Source organism: Rhipicephalus sanguineus, chromosome 3 (genome assembly GCF_013339695.2).
Source record: "Rhipicephalus sanguineus isolate Rsan-2018 chromosome 3, BIME_Rsan_1.4, whole genome shotgun sequence".
Taxonomy (NCBI): Eukaryota; Metazoa; Arthropoda; class Arachnida; order Ixodida; family Ixodidae; genus Rhipicephalus; species Rhipicephalus sanguineus.
Window position 1 is genome coordinate 184,929,105 of NC_051178.1, and position 17,734 is coordinate 184,946,838.

At 47.1% G+C, this 17,734-nt stretch overlaps 1 protein-coding gene across 2 annotated transcripts; it reads left to right on the plus strand.

The window, feature by feature from the left end:
- Positions 1-3,833: 3,833 nt before the first annotated feature.
- LOC119386171 (ornithine decarboxylase-like) lies at positions 3,834-14,174 on the plus strand. Of its 2 annotated transcripts, none has more exons than XR_007415613.1 (2): positions 3,834-3,983; positions 8,316-8,420. XR_007415613.1 is itself a non-coding variant. In XM_049414364.1 (2 exons), the coding sequence occupies exons 1-2, from the start codon at positions 3,981-3,983 to the stop codon at positions 13,773-13,775; spliced, it is 378 nt and encodes a 125-aa protein (XP_049270321.1). In that variant the 5' UTR covers positions 3,834-3,980; the 3' UTR covers positions 13,776-14,174. The 2 variants fall into 2 exon arrangements, 1 of the variants encoding a protein (XP_049270321.1); XM_049414364.1 differs by lacking the exon at positions 8,316-8,420 and adding an exon at positions 13,401-14,174.
- The last annotated feature ends 3,560 nt before the right edge of the window (positions 14,175-17,734 follow it).

A 17,734-nucleotide genomic window follows, 5' to 3' on the forward strand; every position in this document is an offset into this window, starting at 1 on the left:
CTCTCCGTGCGATTGGAACGGCCGGAGAAAAAACCCGCCGCGCGTCCGCCATCTCGGAGGCCATGGTTAAAGCGTCTCGATACCAGAGAGGTAGAGTGGCCGCGCTGGCGTCGCCGAGGTACAGTGTACTAGAAGGGGGCAGTGGAACGAACGAAGCGGCCGCGCCGCATCTCGGGTGATGCTCCGACGGGCGACCGTAGCGGCGGCGCTGTAGTCACTTTGTACTGAAGCTGTGGAGAGCGTCTGCATTTGGCGCGCGCTCGTCGCAGGCTACGAAAGCGTGTAATTGCGCGTATTGAGCGCGTTTAATGCATTACTGAGCTTCAATCGGTGTCTCAACGCCTGCTACGCGTCATGGTGCATGAGTGAATATGCAGGCGTGCCAAAATTGCGCCGAGATATTTCCTGTTCTTGGAGCCTGCCGACCCCCAAAGAAGGTGACAATCGGATTTTGCGCACATGCATCTAGCTGCTCACTGATTGCTGTGCGGTTTGCAAGCAGCACTTCGAGCCGCGCTACACTATAAGTGACTACGAACACTGACTACGAAGAACTAACGAACCAGCGACTAAAGCCTACAATTCTTCTGCCGGCAGTCTGTATACGATATATCCAGAGCATTGATCTCTGTATGAGCTCCAATGCGCTCGACTGTTTCATGAGTATAACCGGAGTACAAAGGACTCTATCGCAACATTTATATTAGTGACGGCTGAGTTCTGCCAGTTTTGCACTGTTTCTTAAATGCTGAAAGGCTATCTTGTTTTAACAGCATGCTTCCGCGGTTACGATGCATCGGTTATGCGACCTCTGAGGGCTTAACATACCAGGAAGCCGAGCCGAAGGCGCGTGTTCACCTCCTAGAAACAAACTTCATGCATCAGGGCTTATCTCAAGCGTATTCAAATTCGCAAATGTAAATATAGCCCGTCGGTATTCTGCCTAAATTCATTACAGCCAGTTCTCATTTTCAATGGACACCTTATATTGCACTTTTCCTGATCTTCTATCGATGCCATTAGAAAAACTTCTTTTTGACAACGTTTTGTATTATAATTTCATTGCTTTATCTGTAAAGTGTCAAAAGTGAAGCCAGGAGGGGCGGTGGTGCTCTATGCTTTGCGAGATTATGTTATATATATATCTATATATATATATATATATATATATATATATATATTTACACGCACAAATACGGATAGAAGTATCCCCTCCCCAACCGGCGCCTAGCAGTTAATAACAATATCCGTGCAAGGCACCTGAGGACGACCGTTATTTGTACCGGTCGAGTTAACTTTGAGTTCCAATACTTTTGAGACCTCGTAATGTCTAAGTCATATTTATACCGCATTTGTAAAGATACGCACCGTACACGCATGCAGCTTCACCAACGCGCGGTAAATGATCGGTGTGCTTTCGGCACAATATCAGCTCACAGCTTTCTGAGCACAGTTAAATTCCATTAGAGCAGCTCAGTTACTCTGAATAAGCTAGACGCCGAATCAGCACCAAAGAAAGCATTAGGGCAGAAGAAATCAGAATAAGACACGCCCTTTTTGTTTCCTCTGTCCTCTTTCTTCTGGCGGTCGTTCGGCGTCTAGTTAATTGAGAGTAATAAGTTCGGCTCAATTACACTGAGATCGTGAATATTCACGGTCGGTGTCAGCCCGTTTTCATTTTTATATTTTGCGTACTTTCCAGCAGTCACTTCGGCTACAACAACTGATTTGCAGTATCTCTCAAAGGCATATATGAAGCAAGCATCCATTAAAAGCTTTGAAGTTTCGTCCATCAAGGCTTACGACGACAATTCCTACGCTTAATAATGATAGACACGCAACGAAAGCCACATTAGTGCCGATTAGCCGGGTGCCGCCGACGCGTCCAGCAGTTCTAGCGGCCCGTTCTAGCGCGCCGCGCCGCGCGCCTTCAGTACCGAGCGACTGCAGCGCCGCCGCTACGGTCGACGCGGAAGGCATCAGGCGGCGAGGCGCGTTCACGCCACTCAACAGTTCTAGTACACTCTAGCCGAGGCACCCTTGACGCAGTTACGTTCTTTGTCTTTGGCTTCGTGTTAGCGTGCGTCGGCTCACCGGAGTAGTGCAGCTTCCACGTGCACGACGTGCACCAACGGGATTTCTCCGGCGCCGACTGCTTCAATTGCGAGAGCACCGACTAACAAAACTACTGCAATATGCGTTGCAGAAAGGACGCGATTTCGACGGGCGAATCTCGTGCCTTGGAGCGAGAGCAGCGCCTGCGAGACAGAGGCCAGCGGGACGCACGCGTTTGCGGCTCAGGCTACGAATCTCTACCTCCCGTGTTGCTGAAGCGCAGTGTGTGTTATGTATGCATGAGCACAGGCGTCGGCTACCCATTACTAGAAAGCGCACACCGTGCCGTTTCTCTCCTTAATTGACGCCGCTTTGAAGAAGTGCATACCGGGTACCAGTGTTGATTATGAGCTTGTTGATATCATCCTTACGCGGGATTCACGATTCGCTGTGTCCAAATATATGTTCACACCGTCAGCTACCACAACGGTTTAATCATGATCATGAGCGTTAGTCGTCGCGATAGAGACATGCTGTCAACATGGGTGCATCCACGTCAAACGGTGCTATAGCTGCCAAACACGAATAGACGTTGTACAAGCTCTCATATATCATTACACAATAAGCACTACTTCTGTGAAGACACATTTCACTTTCGTGTTATACCGATTCCTATGACGGAGGGATCAGCCATGTTTTTCTTTTACATTTGGGCAAAGTGTTTGTGGTGTCCCGACTTCTTTCTTGTGTCCGTGTTTGCACGCCCTGTCTTTTTTTTTTTTTTTTAGAATGAATACTTACCAACTAGCTCAGCTCTCTGTTACTCTAAGCTGTGTAACGAAGTACTTTTGAAGATCCCGAACACACGGTTACAAAGGCGTTCCACTCGCAGCTGTCACGTAATTGATATTATGCGCAGATGTTTGGTATATTCATATCAGGGAAAGTAATACTTCGAACGATGTAATTCCTATTGCAGCACAAATGGTGAAATGGTTACGGTTTGAACAATCACCGGGCGTAATTGTTGACGCGGCAAAAATAAATAAATAAAAATAATGAGCCCATGCTCTCACCAAAAGAACCACCAATAGATTTTCTTTATATAACACAAAACTTGCAAATGGTTCATATGCTTCTTTGGCGAGCAGGATCCTAAATAAATTCAGAAATTTCATGCGACGAAGCCACGGCATAATTATGAGGCACACCGTAGATTTATTTTTGATACGTGGGGTTTTTCCACGTGCACCTAAATCAATATTAACTCATGTTTGTTGCATTTCGCTGACTGGCCGGGAATGAAACCCATATCATCATTCTTAGCAGCGCATACCCCTTGCTGCTAAGCTAACATGACGTCTGGGATTAGGATACACTTAGGCGACCACATTCAAGTTTGTCCATTCTTTTACTTTACACTTTGACATACGCAAAAAATTGATTTATCCCCCCCCCCCCTACCGTCATCTTTATTTTTAATTCTGCGGATACTTTAGGGGCTGATTCATGTACTGAAGTTCCTCCATCGTTAAACATGAAGTTTCTTAACACATGCCAGTCATACTTCTTTATAGGAGAGGGTAATATTGCCTAATAAACAAATCTCTCGCGCTTTGAACACCGCTAAATTTCTGGGCAAACTATGCACGACAAAAGCCGGTCCTCACATTTGACGGAAAAATATGTGTCCAGTTCGAACGGACTTTCGCAGATGGTGACGTTCTGCTGGAAATGAAAAACTAACCTTAGGGTTGGCTTCATTTGTGTGCAGGTGTGCGAAAATATTCGTTCGGCGACTGATCTTCACTTCCCGGCATCGAGTGGTGTAAAGCTTATCGCAGAGCCAGGACAGTTTTTCGTCACCTCGTGCTACGCGCTTGTGGTGCGGGTCATTGGCAAAAGACGCAGAGATCTCATTGTCGATGGTATGTACATTCTCGTTCGCTGGTTCTTCCGTCTAGCTGCACGCTCTGATTACCTGAGCGTTCTCCTGACAAGCATATTCAATATATACAGTGAAACCTCTGTGATACGATCACAGCTCATACGAATTTCGGGGTGATACGAATTTTTCGTTGGTCCCGGCCAATACCTTTTGGACTGCAATGTAATGAAGTACGGTTGTTGCGAACCGATTTTCACACAGCGACGTTTGATACGAACGTACGCTACGGCCCAGGTGCAGGTGCTGTCCGCGCTGTCGCAGAAGACGCGCCAAGCACGTGCGAGCGCGGGAACGCAAGCGTGGGCATGCGCGCCGCACCGCCAAATCGTCAGAATCACGGTGTAAGAAAAGCACTTTTCTTACGGTCAGAATAAACCTTCAGAGACGCGTCACGGCCTCCGAGATTGTGTGCGCGAATCTTTGAGGCTCTTATGTGCCTGTGCCTCCGTGTGCCTTCGCGTTTAAGTTACGGAGGACATTAGCGCCATGTTTTCTTTTTTTCTAACGCGTCGACGCGGGCTGCTGTTGTTTTACTGTGTTTACACGTGCCTGCCTCGTGTATCGGATATCCTCTGAAAGGTGGACGAGGATCGAAAGAAGGCGAGGACGGTATTGGCGAAGGAGTCAGGCCTCACAACGTCAACATGCGCGACCGTTGATGTCACACTTGTGCGGGAACAGCCATAAATCTCCCAAAAAACATCCCCAACATCTCCGCGATAACAAAATCATAACGCAGGACCGTGGTTCTGTAATATTGTGGCCTTGATCCATCGCGTCAAAGCGCTTCTTTTGTTACTTTCGCTGCAGTACTCCAGTGTCATGAAAAAAAGCATACTAAAATTTGGAAGGGGCTATTGCTGTCGCCGGTCACAACGCACCTGGTTCATTAATTAAGTACGCGCGTACGGGCCGTATATTTATGAGTGCTGGTATGATTACCGATATCTAAAAACTTAACTGACAATCATTCAGGGTTCTTTCTGACGTTGCTGCGGCCTTGAAAAACAATAAATGAAAATGTACGCCAGCTCTTTTTTGTCGCATTCTAATTTTCTATGCTTTCTGGTGATAGGAATTTCCGATGATACGAACATTTCTCGTGGTCCCGTGAGATTCGTATCACCGAGGTTTCACTGCAGGATGTTTTACGATGAATTTATAACTGCTGTCTCATCTGACTTCACAAGAACAAGACAACAAGCCCTCAAAGCCACCCTCAAAATTTCATTTCGCTAAGGAAGTCATGAGCGGAGGAAAGGGGTCTGACACTGGCCGAGACCGTCTTCAGCACGGAAGACTTTGAGAGCGTTGTTGCGTCTCTTGCGGACTACTAGTCTTAGAGAGAGACTTTAAGCAGTGTCCTGTTCTTCTCTCTACCTTTTTTGTCATTCTTTACTTTTTTAACATCTCTTTTCTATTATCTTTTATCGCCCTTACCCTTTTCCCCAGCACAGGGTAGCCAGCCGGTCTGCGAGCTCGCTAACCTACCTGTCCTTCCGTCTATTTCTTCCTTCCTTCCTATTCATTTGATAAGGAAAGATAATAATTCGAGTTGTATATATCGTGGTGGCATAATAACCACTCTTCAAGTATCGACGGCCCAGATCATCTTTTCGCCAAATATTGAAAAGCACCATAAAGTGGAGCACTATATCATTTTCAAATTTGGGGAAGGTTTCTATCGGTGAAACTGGGGTGAAGAATACGATAAGTAAAAGGCAGGAAGGTTATCCAGGAATGAGCCCCATTAGCTGAACTGTACTGAGAGCGGTGAGTACAAGGCGGTGAGAGAAAAACAAAAATAAGCTCCACATTTTATGCCGATGTAGTGACAACACTGTGTTACATTTCACACACGGTCAGTCAGTCCGCTACTCTTCAAAGACCCCAGCAGCGCTTTCGCGGCGTTTTCTAGCAGCGAGGGGCACCGTATAGCCTCGAGATTTTGTTCAAGGTGAACGCTTTTACAGCGAAGCTGTTCACCTCTAGCACAAGCGCTCCAAGGGGGAGTATTCTGGGCAGCTCGCGTCCGTATGTAGACACTGTACGTAGAAATAAAGGATATAGATAAAAAACGGAGACAGCGCAGCTGGCGAAGCGCGCTGATGCGGCAGCGCTAGCCTCGGCGTTGTGTGGTGGCGCTGCAGTAGTGTGACAAAGCACTGCGAGAAACCGGAGAAGGCGAGACGCCGGGACAGCGCAGCGCGTTCACGCTGCAGAAAAGCAACTAATAAGATGGTTGATCTCTCTGTCATAGGAATCGGTATAACACGAAAGTGAAAACGTGCCGTCACAGAAGTAGTTCATTGCTTTAGTCCATTGGTATATCAGAGATGTGTATAATGTCTATCGTTGTTTGGCAGATACAGCACAGCCTGATGTGGACGCATTCACGTTGACACCTAGTGGCACATCTCCGACATCTCCGTACCGACGACTAACGCCCATGATCACGATTTAACCCTTGCGGTAGCTGAAGTTCTTAACATATACGTGGACACCGCCTATGGGGGGGGGGGGGTGAATCCCGCGCATATACGACATCAACAAGCACATAATAAACACTGATACTCGGTATGCACTTCTCCAAAGCGTCGTGAAACGCGAGAAGAAATGTTACGCGCGTTGTGTCCTCCCTATAGCCTGGCAATTAATTCTCACAGGGCGAGCGGGGAACGCGGTGCGACAGCCAGGGGAGCGTCAGAGAGCTATTCTTCTATATGGATGGACGCTATGAGTAAGGCTTGGGCTGAAGCCACCACCTCGTGGTGTGTTAAACGAAATTACACTTATATTGGAAACGCGACGAATGGGACGGTCGCAGCAACGGGGTGCTTTTTTGTTTTGTTTTTCGAGCCTGGTGGAACACATGGCACCACCCCGTTTTAAAGGGGACGCTCATAGCATCCATCCATTCATCCATGATAGATCACTGTGAGAGGAAAGTGTGAAAGATAAAAGGCGCGTACATGTAACCTCCGTTATGTGTTCGGCGGTAGCTCAATAAAGAAAAAAAGAAAGTTCGGCGGTAGCTCAGTGGGCTAAACGCCAGCCAGCTATCGTCGCGGGCCGTAAGGTCATGGGTTCGACTCCTGTGATCGGAACTTTTTCATATAGTCTTTTCTTTGCCATTTGATTGCGTTCATTTTGCTGACGTATTTCCGTGACGAAAATACGTCATGAAATTCTTGGTGGACCCCGGCATAAAACACTCTCATGTTAAAAAGTAAAGATGCGTCTACAGCAGCAACGCGAGCGGGACTATGAAAAAGGGGAGAATGCGTCGAAAGACCATGAGTCCGAGGAATATTGTCACCTTCTACAGTCGTCCACGCCGGAGAAACGAGTGGACAGGCGCCTACAGCAGAAACACGTGTACGTCTCCACTGGTTATCCGTTCCCATATGAATGTTGCGGCCCAACCCCACGAAATTTTCCGTTTGTATGGTCTGGAGGTGTGCGTAGATCAGGTATATTTTCAAAGAAGAGTTGTAAGCACAGGGGTGTTCTAGTCTCCGCGACACCGCATTTTGCACTGGGCGCTATAGGCCATTCCTAACAAAAACGAGTACGCATTGATGAATCACAAGTATAGGCTTAGACTGCATTCACTCTATTCTCACATCGGTGAAAAAGAAACGGATAACAGCCACAATTTTGAAATCGTAAAGTCAACTGGGTGCGAGCGCAATGTACTTCGTTATTTGCTCACACAGACAATGCCCCGCCATTAGCTTGAGCAGCACTGTTACTTGCCCATATAGGATCAAGCAATATGCCTAAAAGATGAACTTCCATTCACGACATCGCTATGCCTAGGACCTGTCTATTCCACCATCCTTACCCAAGTTGTCTGCTAATAAATCCTATCTCATATACTAAAAGACGTGTCTCTAAGGCACTTGAAATATCGTGATATGTCGTTGAGTTGTACTTATATGCTGAGGAATCGTAAAACTACTAAGATAAAGCTATAGATTTAGTTAGCAGTAGATGGCGGCGTATGTAGCCCTGACGAGCGAATGTGTCGCAGCAAGGATATTACGAATGTTAGCTCATATGCCCGGCTTGTAGTGTCAGTATTCGCTAGAAACGGGGCCCAAGCTATTAACATATAACGTGAACGACGCGGACACTTGCGTGCTGCGAAACATTATGGGAATACCGAAGATTCCCACGTTTTAATGAAAGTAATTCGTAAGGTTGTATCACATTTTCTTTATCGCATCCCGTATTGTCGAAGAATGATGTCTGTAAAATTCTCAGAGGTAAGATTTTCTTACCGCTGAAGCACTGAAATTCTGCGTAGGAGTCAGCCAACCTCACCAAGACGTGTTCATCAACGAGTCCAAGAACAACTGCGTATCGCGCCATCTTTACGACTTCTTGGACGTCAAATACTGGCCATTGGAGGTGAGCTTGCCGCGCTACTTATTAAAGACGATAGTCTTTCTTGTGATACTTAAGCGGAGAAATTTTGGTTTGTCTTTCTGTCTTTCTGTTTGTCGGCACGTCACTCGATTCAGCCACTCGGCCAAAGTTTAACCACTTGCCCAAGGGCCAGCCATCTTGAACGGCTGACTAGGTTCATGCTTGTGTACATTGTCGATCAAAAAGCAAACATTACGCATATCTGAGGCGCAACATCACTAGGTAAGTATTAGATGGTGTGTTCCTTTAATAGAAAATGCATACATACATAATTTTAAAGACCCTAGTTTCTTAAAGGGACCCTGAAACGGTATTGACGATTTTGTGCGAACACATTGAGCCGATAGAGCAAGTCCCAAGGATCATTTACAGACCGATTTAAGCTCTGTGCGTAAACTGTGTAATTTATTACAAGGCTTTAAAGCTGCGAATCGCCACCGATCACAGCGGCTCAGCCAAACGCGTTTTCAAACCACCCACTTCCAGTGCGCGTCGTATTGGAAGCGCGACGTCACGCAGGCGGCTGATCTGATTGGATATGTCCAGTACTCGTCACTGAACCTGCTGTGGGCAGCGAGCGTCGTCTGCCTGTGTTACAACGTACTCCGTGTTGACGTGAGCTGAGCGACATTATTTATCTCGAGGTTTCTTTTCTTGGACATATTTAATTGCCCTAGCCGTGTTGTGTACCACATATCTAGCAATTGGTGACTTGTAAAGCTGCGACATCGTGCAATGTTCGTGAGGCATCTGGCGAGCGGAATCCCTTCAGCTTGTCGCTGCAATGAGCGTCGTGCTCTCGCTATCCGTTCAACGCCACGATCCACGTTTTTGTGGCTGTAACTTCACCCCTTAAGACACAACCACATTGCCCGAGTTTACGCTTATCGGTGATCGTTCTCGAATTATTTTTGTCCGCATGCTTTTGCAGATTGTCGCCGTACAGGAGAATAAAATAAGATCTGCTGGTAGTGTGGCGGCACCTGTCGGAGCAGATATCAACCACTCCGCGAGCTTCGTCTTTGTTGGGCCTCCGAGATTGCGCGCAACCAGTCGGCGCACAATATTTGAGGCCATGACTGGGCGAAGCTCAAACCGTCGAGTGCGCTCATGAGAGCGCTGCGGTCGCCGACGATGTCAGGGTGTCTGTGAGTTGAGGGCGCAAGGCAGTGTAGACAGTGCGTCGCTTAATTTCTGATGCGAATGATTTGGGGATGCTCCTGCATAAACGCTGACAAAACTTCAAAAAACCGTTTCAGGGTCCCTTTAAGCTACGCTGAAAATGCGACTGCGCTGAAACTTACCTTCCTCCGTGCCCTCTGCACGAGCTCATTGTTGTGTTTCGGTTTCGGTTCTGTATTGCACTGTATGAAGGCCATGGGGCGCCGCTCTGGCATTCCTGTTTTACCCAGGCGACGTGTAAATAAAAGAGTGTGTGGAGAGCACTCGTTGAGTGCGGACGTTTCTTCTGCTTCAGCGCTTCGCGCCAAACCGCGTGTTCGGGCTGGCTGGCGTCCCCGGCGGTCGCGTTGGTCACCGGCGGTCTTCGCCTGCTGCTGCGCCGGGACTACCAGCCCGCAACACAGCCCTCATGTTTCCCGACGTATTGCCAGATGGCGTCCGTATCTCACGCAGCGCCTCTTCTATCGTCTTCAGACGACATTTGCAGCGAAGCACGCAGATACGCGGCCACTTTTTCAGAAATAAAACTTCAGAACACGATAAATTATAAAGACTGTTGGGCTGACGCTTCATTAGAATGTCCACAACGAAAATGTGGAAATAGAAAAAAGTCACAGTTTCGCCGCAACGGCGAAGCAATGAATGCGATAGCAACAAATTGGAATGTAACGAGAAGAACGGAAAGCAGCTCGAAATTGTCAGCGCGTCGCTCGAGCCCAAAGAACGCACCAAAAGAACGCGCACAGGACGAGCCCGAGCTATCATGCGTCACAGCTCGATACTTGAAGCGCACTGCTGAAACATAAAGCAGGACGCACGAAACGAACGAACAGGTATACACAGGACGAGCGCGAAATAAACGTCGCAGTTGTTACTTATTTCTGTTTGAACAGCGCGCTCCATTCGCAAACGCGGCGCTGTAGCGAGCGAAGTGACCGTCGTACGCTCTGTGACTTCAGCGTGGACATCGCGGGGAAAGCACAAGACATACAACCCCCCGCTCTAACCCGCGCTCGCCCCCCTTCTTTCCTTGAGATAAGCGCACGAAGGCGACCACGCCCTGTAGGGCAATGAGCATCGGCGTGCTCCTCGCCCAGCGCGCTCCTCTCTCCATATCGCTGGTAATGAAGAAACGCTTATAGGCGCCTGCCGTCTCAGGGTCCGGCCAGCGGTAAAGGGTGTGTATATAACGCCCGCCGTTAGCTACGTGGACGATCTGCGTTTTGTGGCGTAGTGGCTAGCGCAACGCGCTGCCGAGCGAGAGGTCCCTGGTTCGATTCCGCGCTTCAGAAGCATTTTTCTGAATTATTTTTCTTTGGGACGTTTATATATATATATATATATATATATATATATATATACATACTTATACATATACGGTGCATGACGGCGGCGGCGACGGGGACGGACAAAAACCAGCCGAGACTGTCCATATAATTGCTATCGCAATAAAATCACAACATTGGTTCTGTGGCGCGCCGACCACACACTGCATACTTCAGGTGTACCGCGCAGCGTAAGCAATGTGTTGACGCAAACGAAGCGCCGGATGTTCAGAGGCCTGTTTTATATTTTGCAAAACACAAAAGGAGGCATGCCAGTCGCAGAGCTAAACGGCCGTCGACCGGTCGTAAAGCTAAGCCTAATTGCTCGAGTAGCCCATGCACCACCGGCACGAAGCGCCGCCTTTTACGCGCATCAAAGCTCTCGCTGCGCGTTTTGATTACAAAACCGACATATATCAGTGGCAAATCACCGTGTTTGAAAACTGTACCATGAATAAAGCGCCGAGGTGCCCGTTAATGTCGTTTGAACTAGTTTCAACGCTGACGAGCATGAATTACCAGCGCTCCGCGCGTTCTGTCACAACGGGTCCGCAAATCGTGCAAATTTCATGGCGCGGGTCTTTAGTGCTGCTACCACGTGGGTCTCTCGCTACCAGCAGACACCCGCAGGCGTGCGATGGCTTTGTTCAATGCAAAACACAATGCAAATTTGCTTGTCTAAATAAATAAATTAGTTACTTATGGGGGGTAAAACTGGAGCGGGTTCAAGGAACCACTGGCTTCCGCGGAACCCAGTTTGAGAACCCATGCTTTAACCAGTCGAATACATGTGATGTAAAGAACTATAGCCGTTTTATCTCAATTGATGAAAGTTCGAAATCAAAAATCTTGTTTTGAGAAAATGTTGTACGGTCAATGAATTTGCTTATACCGTAACGAAGAGTAATTTAATCATACTTGTACGTTTTTCTTTCTTTCCGTAATGATTTACAAAGCAACTACCCAGTTCAGTCAGCATAAAGCGAGACTACTGTGTAAACGGTGGTTCGCATTAATTATCCAAGTAAAACAAAAAAATGAAATGGCAGCGCGAAGATTTCGCGAAGGGTGACAAATCCGCAAGTTACGTAACTTTTGATGGCTTTGCATGTAGTACATGTTGCGTTTGGAACTGAATTGTGTGATACATGTCATAGCGAATGTGGCTCTCGAGGAGCTAACGACGATGTCACGTAGAGGGATGAGCACCGCAGGATGTTTACGCATTGCAAGGGACACGTTTTTTACAGCGAAAGCTGTTATGAGATCATTTCACCGGCCGTTTTTGGCGCCGTGGTTGTCCGCCGCCGCCGCCGCCGCCGCCGCCGGTGTCCGTAACCAGTATCGCTCGAAATAAAAAAAAAACGAAATAAGAAAAAAATTCCATGGATGGAACGAGGTTCGAACCTGGGCCCTCTGCGTGGGAGCCCAGTATTCAACCTCCGAGCCATGCCGGTGCGTGAACCTGCTTTGCAAAAAGGTCCTATACAGGCTTCATGTCGGGAAGGAACCACATTAGCATATGCAATATAGCGTGGTAGAAGAGTAAAATAAGCACCAAGCGTCGCACAACGCGAATTCTGTAACTAGGCGTCACACAATGCGAATTGCGCAACGAGTAGGTTGTTGAATGCTTCCAACCCATTACAAAGGGCTCTGCCATAATTCTTCATCGTCATCAGACACAGCATCAACAAAGTGCGCATAATGCCTTACATGCGTTAGCAGCTACCAACGCTCTCCGTAGAATGACGAAAAATGGCACAGTGCCTGCTGCCCTACATCTCAAAAATTACAATGATTTATAGCGTAGTGGGTTCCTCGCAAGTGCACTTGTATTGGTTGCCAAGGAAGCCCATAAGCGCATGATCCACTTCCTCGTGGTCTCAGTAAAATACAATGATTTATAGCGTAGTGGGTTCCTCCCAAATGCACTTGTATTGGTTGCCAAGGAAGCCTATAAGCGCATGAGCCATTTGCGCATGTCGTCGCTTCAACAAAGTGCACATAATGCCTTACAGACGTGTAGCTGGTGCCTCGGTTCTCCGCAGAATGACGAATAATGGCTTAGTAGGTGCTTCGCAACTTGACAAAAATTGTGATTTATGGCGTAGTGGGTACCTTGCTAGTGTACTTTTATTAGTAGCCGCAAGAGAGCATGCAACGGGCTCTAGAAACGCCGCTCTTCCAGCTTTCGCTGTGACTGTGCTGCGGTTTCAGCGCAGGTCTGGCAATTTTTTACTGAATGACACTCTCTTTACCTGGCAGGGAAGTTCCGAACATTTCATGGAGCATTTAGAAGAGTAAAGTGAGAGAGAAGTCCCTGATCCTTTGCCTCTGTGTAGGGTCGCATACCGTTTATTCTAAACTGGTTAACACCCCTGCATTTACTCTCTCCCCTGTTTTCCTTTTTCTGAGAAACAGAGTGCGCGTTGAAATGACACTTTGTTACGCAGGAGCCACTGAACAGGCCGCATGGCATTCTGACTACTGTGTGGGGAGGCACCTGCGACCCCGTGGACTGCATGGAGATCACCAAGCCCTTTTTCGACGTCAACGTTGGCGAGTGGTTGCTAATGGACAACGTCGGCGCATACGCTCTCAACAACGCAACGGGCTTCAACGGCTCGCCGTTCCCGGCTGTGCATTACATCGCGCCGCAAGACCGCGTCAGCTTTGTGCGTCACATCATCGACGCCTCGCCTTTGCGTAGTGGCTACAGTCAGCCCGAAGGCGCGGTGAAGAAAGCCCTCCTGGATCTATGGAAAGAAGAAAAGGAAAGGCGTAACTCGTGGATTATTACGCCGTCCGCCCAGGCCAAGCCTTGTTAGCGTTAATATTGAATTAGTAATCTTTGTTTAAATTAGGAAGGCATCACTTCCAATGACTGCGGTCGTGGTGTGACCTGCTAATTTGAGGCCCTACGACTGCGGAAGGGTGATATGGGGAATAATATTTTTAATGTACTTGTCGGCGCGAAAGAATAAGAAACAAAAGTGTCCGGGATATCACGTTTTACCAGCCAAAGAGGTCAGGTATGCCGCCCTGTTATTGAATTCACATGCATGTTTTTTGTGTCGGGTGAAGCAGTAGTTCATAAAGTAATGATAGGGTGCAGACAAGTTATATCCATATCTGCTGTCGTATATTTCTATCCCTAGCTCACGGTCTATCTCAAGATTTTAAGCACCGCGGTCAATGGTGTTTCTTTGTGCAGTAATAAAAAGAACATGTGGTATGGAAGTGATTCGTTGGTTGGTATGTGAGGTTGAACGTGTCACAGTCACTCGGGCTATGAGATACGCCGTAGTGTATGTCTACGGATATTTTCGTGCACTGGGGGTTCTCTACAATGCACTGAAATCGCGCAGTACACGGGTCTCTAGCATTTCACCTCTATCGAAATGCGACCACAGCGGCCTGGATGGGACCCCCGCCTTTCGGGTCAGCAGCCGAGCACCGTAACCACCAGGCCACCGCGGCCGCAATTTGGCATGGAAATGAGATAGGACGAAGACAGAGAAAGTGCGACGCTAGTGATAAATCGGATTGCACGTTATCTAGCAAGTATCCTCGCAAGTTTCCTTACGGGTTTTTTCCTATTCAGTAATACCGGATTTTATTTGAGTTGTCCATTCACGAAGTCTGAGAATATGACGCTTACATAAGTGGACCTTAATTTTTTATTCCATCTATAATAGCTTACGTATAGATAAACATTTCCTGAGTTTACATAGCTCCTTCTATGCTCAAATTATTTTAAGGTCGTCGTAGGATATTAGGAAAAAAAAAACTGATTGTTTCCAAAACCTACAGATGCATTCGCCAGTGAATTTCGCTTGTGGCGTTGCACGTAAAATACTCTAGTCTTTCTGTACCGTACATCGCGCACCTGCCATGCTCGCAAAGTTACTGGCAAATAGCAACAATTAACACGCACATACGCAGCAGCGCACGAAACCAGAATTCGACATACGGATGTCTGCCAGCAAACTACGAAGCGATCCCTACTGAGTCTATCGTTGACTATATTTGTACCCAGGCGTCATGCCATGCAACTGCATTGACTTTCTACCACTGATCCTGTATTTTTTCTCGCATTATTGAGCATAGAAAATGTTAAGCAATAAAATTAAAAAAAAAGAACTTGTGAAGCTTGCACCGGAGGCGCAATGCTAAAGAGAGAGCGGAGCTTACGGGCACCTATGTAGTCCTGGCTTATTCTGTTTTGCTTAGTTTTGCAAATTTTCTCTTTCTTTCTTCCTCTATCTCTCCCCTCTTCTTATTCTATATATTTATTTCTCTCTCTCTCTCTATTTATATTTCATGCTCTTTCGATCTTTCATCTTTCGTCCCTTTCTTTCTCTCTCTCTCTCTCACCATTTCTCGCTTGCTTCCTCCTTCTTTCCATCCTTTCCTCTCCCTATCTTTCACTTTATTTCTTACTCTCTCTTTCTCTTTTTTTTTTGCCTTTCTGCATTTCTTTTTCTCTATTTCTCTATTTTTCTATTCGTCATTCTCTCTATGCTATGTTTTACTCTCTTCCCTCGCTTCCTTCCTCCTCATCACATCTCTGATTCTAACGCTCACTTCCCTTTTTCACCCCCTTTCTACGCTCTACTATACAAGGCTCTGCTAGCGTGCCTGGATAGCCGAGTGGTTAGGACGCTCGCCTTCGGATCGAGGGTACGCGAGTTTGAGTCCCGTCTCCTGAAGAATTTTTTCGCGAATAATCTCTCTCTTTCTTTTTTTCTATCTCTTTCTTTCTTTTTTTCTCTCTCTTTCTTTCTCTCTCTGTACTCGTCCTCGCACACGTCAGGGTTATTACAGGCCACGCCGGAAAAATCGGCGCACGTGTTCTGGGAGCGATGCAGAAGAGGACGAAGATGAAGAGGAGTTTGATAGCGCGTGCCGATTCGTGATGATGTTCATTTCTATCTCCGACAGACAAATTACGGCGAGCTTAAACAGTTTCGTTGTGAAGAACTCCGAAAGAAATGACTGCGTTGAGTTTTTCACTCGGCGCGCGGTTAATGTCCCAGCACAGGAGCCGATCCCTACGTGGGACTAGCCGGGTGGCGCGGGGTCTCCCCTGCGTCTTCTCTGGACCCCAATAAAGTTTGCATCATCATCATCATCATCATCATCATCATCATCATCATCATCACAGGAGCCGATGCTCTCCTTTACAAACGTCGTAAGATTAACAAAACTGGCGCGCATTAATTTAATGACAGTTAGAACTCGATCTAACAAAACCAGATTTTACGAATTTCCCTATCTAAAGAAGATAGCTAGATTCCCCAGCAGGTCCCCATAGGATTCAGTGTTTTCATCGTCTCGAAATAACGGTGTCATGGCAATAAACTGAATTTAAGGAAGTTTTTCCCGAAATAAGTCAGTAAAAATGCAGCGATTTCTTTCTAGTTTTGACACAGACGGGCTCTTCTTCGGGCGTGCGCGGTAACGCTATCGCTTTCAAACGTCTAGCCGCCCTAGTCACGACCGTAGATTTATTTTTAAGAGGCCATGCACGGAACAACGGACCTAACAGTCGGTAGCGCTTTTACGTACAAAACAGCGCAGGTGGTGGTGGTTTGTTGTCCCTCTAAATGCTCCCATAGAAACGCGGTGGTTGATTTCGTTATTTAAGCGGCGGATGGCACTTATCGTCTAACTTTCTTGCTCTCCTGCTCGCACAGTCACTGCATTCGTTCGCTCTGTCTTTACATATCGGCACCTTGCAATAGCTTCACCTCAGTCTCCCTCGCCTGTATTGCCCGGACATGGGAGGCTCCATGTTCGGGCTACCTTCGCGAACTCTTCACATGCGCAGGCCTGTGTCAGTGGCAAATTAATTGCCTTGGTAGCTTTTGGGTGTCGCTACGTTTCAGTTGCATATTTCGAAGAAGTAGAAAATCTCGTTCGCGATTCTACAAACTTGTCAATTTTAACAAAGTAATTTGAGTGCCCTAAATCGAGTTTCAACTGTAGTTGCATGACATAACATGGACACTGAAATTTGGCTATTAAGGCGAAAGCCCTAGATGCCCCATCAAACGCGAAAATAAACCTTCGGCGTCAACACGTGTGATGCAAAAGACCATGACGTGGTGACGTCACTATGCGACGTCATGATGACGTCCCGAATCGCCAGAATTTGCGACGCCACTATGACGTCACTATGGCCTCACTACGGCGTCACAATGACGTCACCACATGACATACTCGCTTGTTCAAAGGTGGGGAGATTACGGAGGCAGTGCAAAACTGTGTTAGGTGCAGAAAGCTTTCGGAAGGGGGCGGGGGAGGACCAATACATCTACTGAGAAGGAAAAGACCAAGAAGATGGTTTTCGCCTTCGAGTCGTCTTAGTCGAATGCATGACCCTGTGAGCTTTTTTTCAGACGTGAATGCAATATTGATTCACTGAAAATTTACAGACATTATACCCTAAAGGCAAGCGCTAGAAGACGTTAGCTGTGGCTTCATCAGGTCAGTCTCACTCCAGTTTTTATCAAATTCAAGTTCCGTGAAAAATGTTGAGAACATTCGAACTTGTGCCAGAAAGTGGAGCCTGCCTTTTAAATGTGAAAATTACTGTTTTAAATCCTTAAATAAATAATACGGCGTTTAGAATGCAATCGAATATGCACCCTGGTGGCCATCTCATTGCGTTGAAGTGTCTGAAATATGATCTCCGCGTCGTCATTATCTGCAGGCACGAGTGCAAAACACTAAATCTTTCTGTGTAAAAACAGAAAGCATCTACGTTTGTTTTCATGCATTG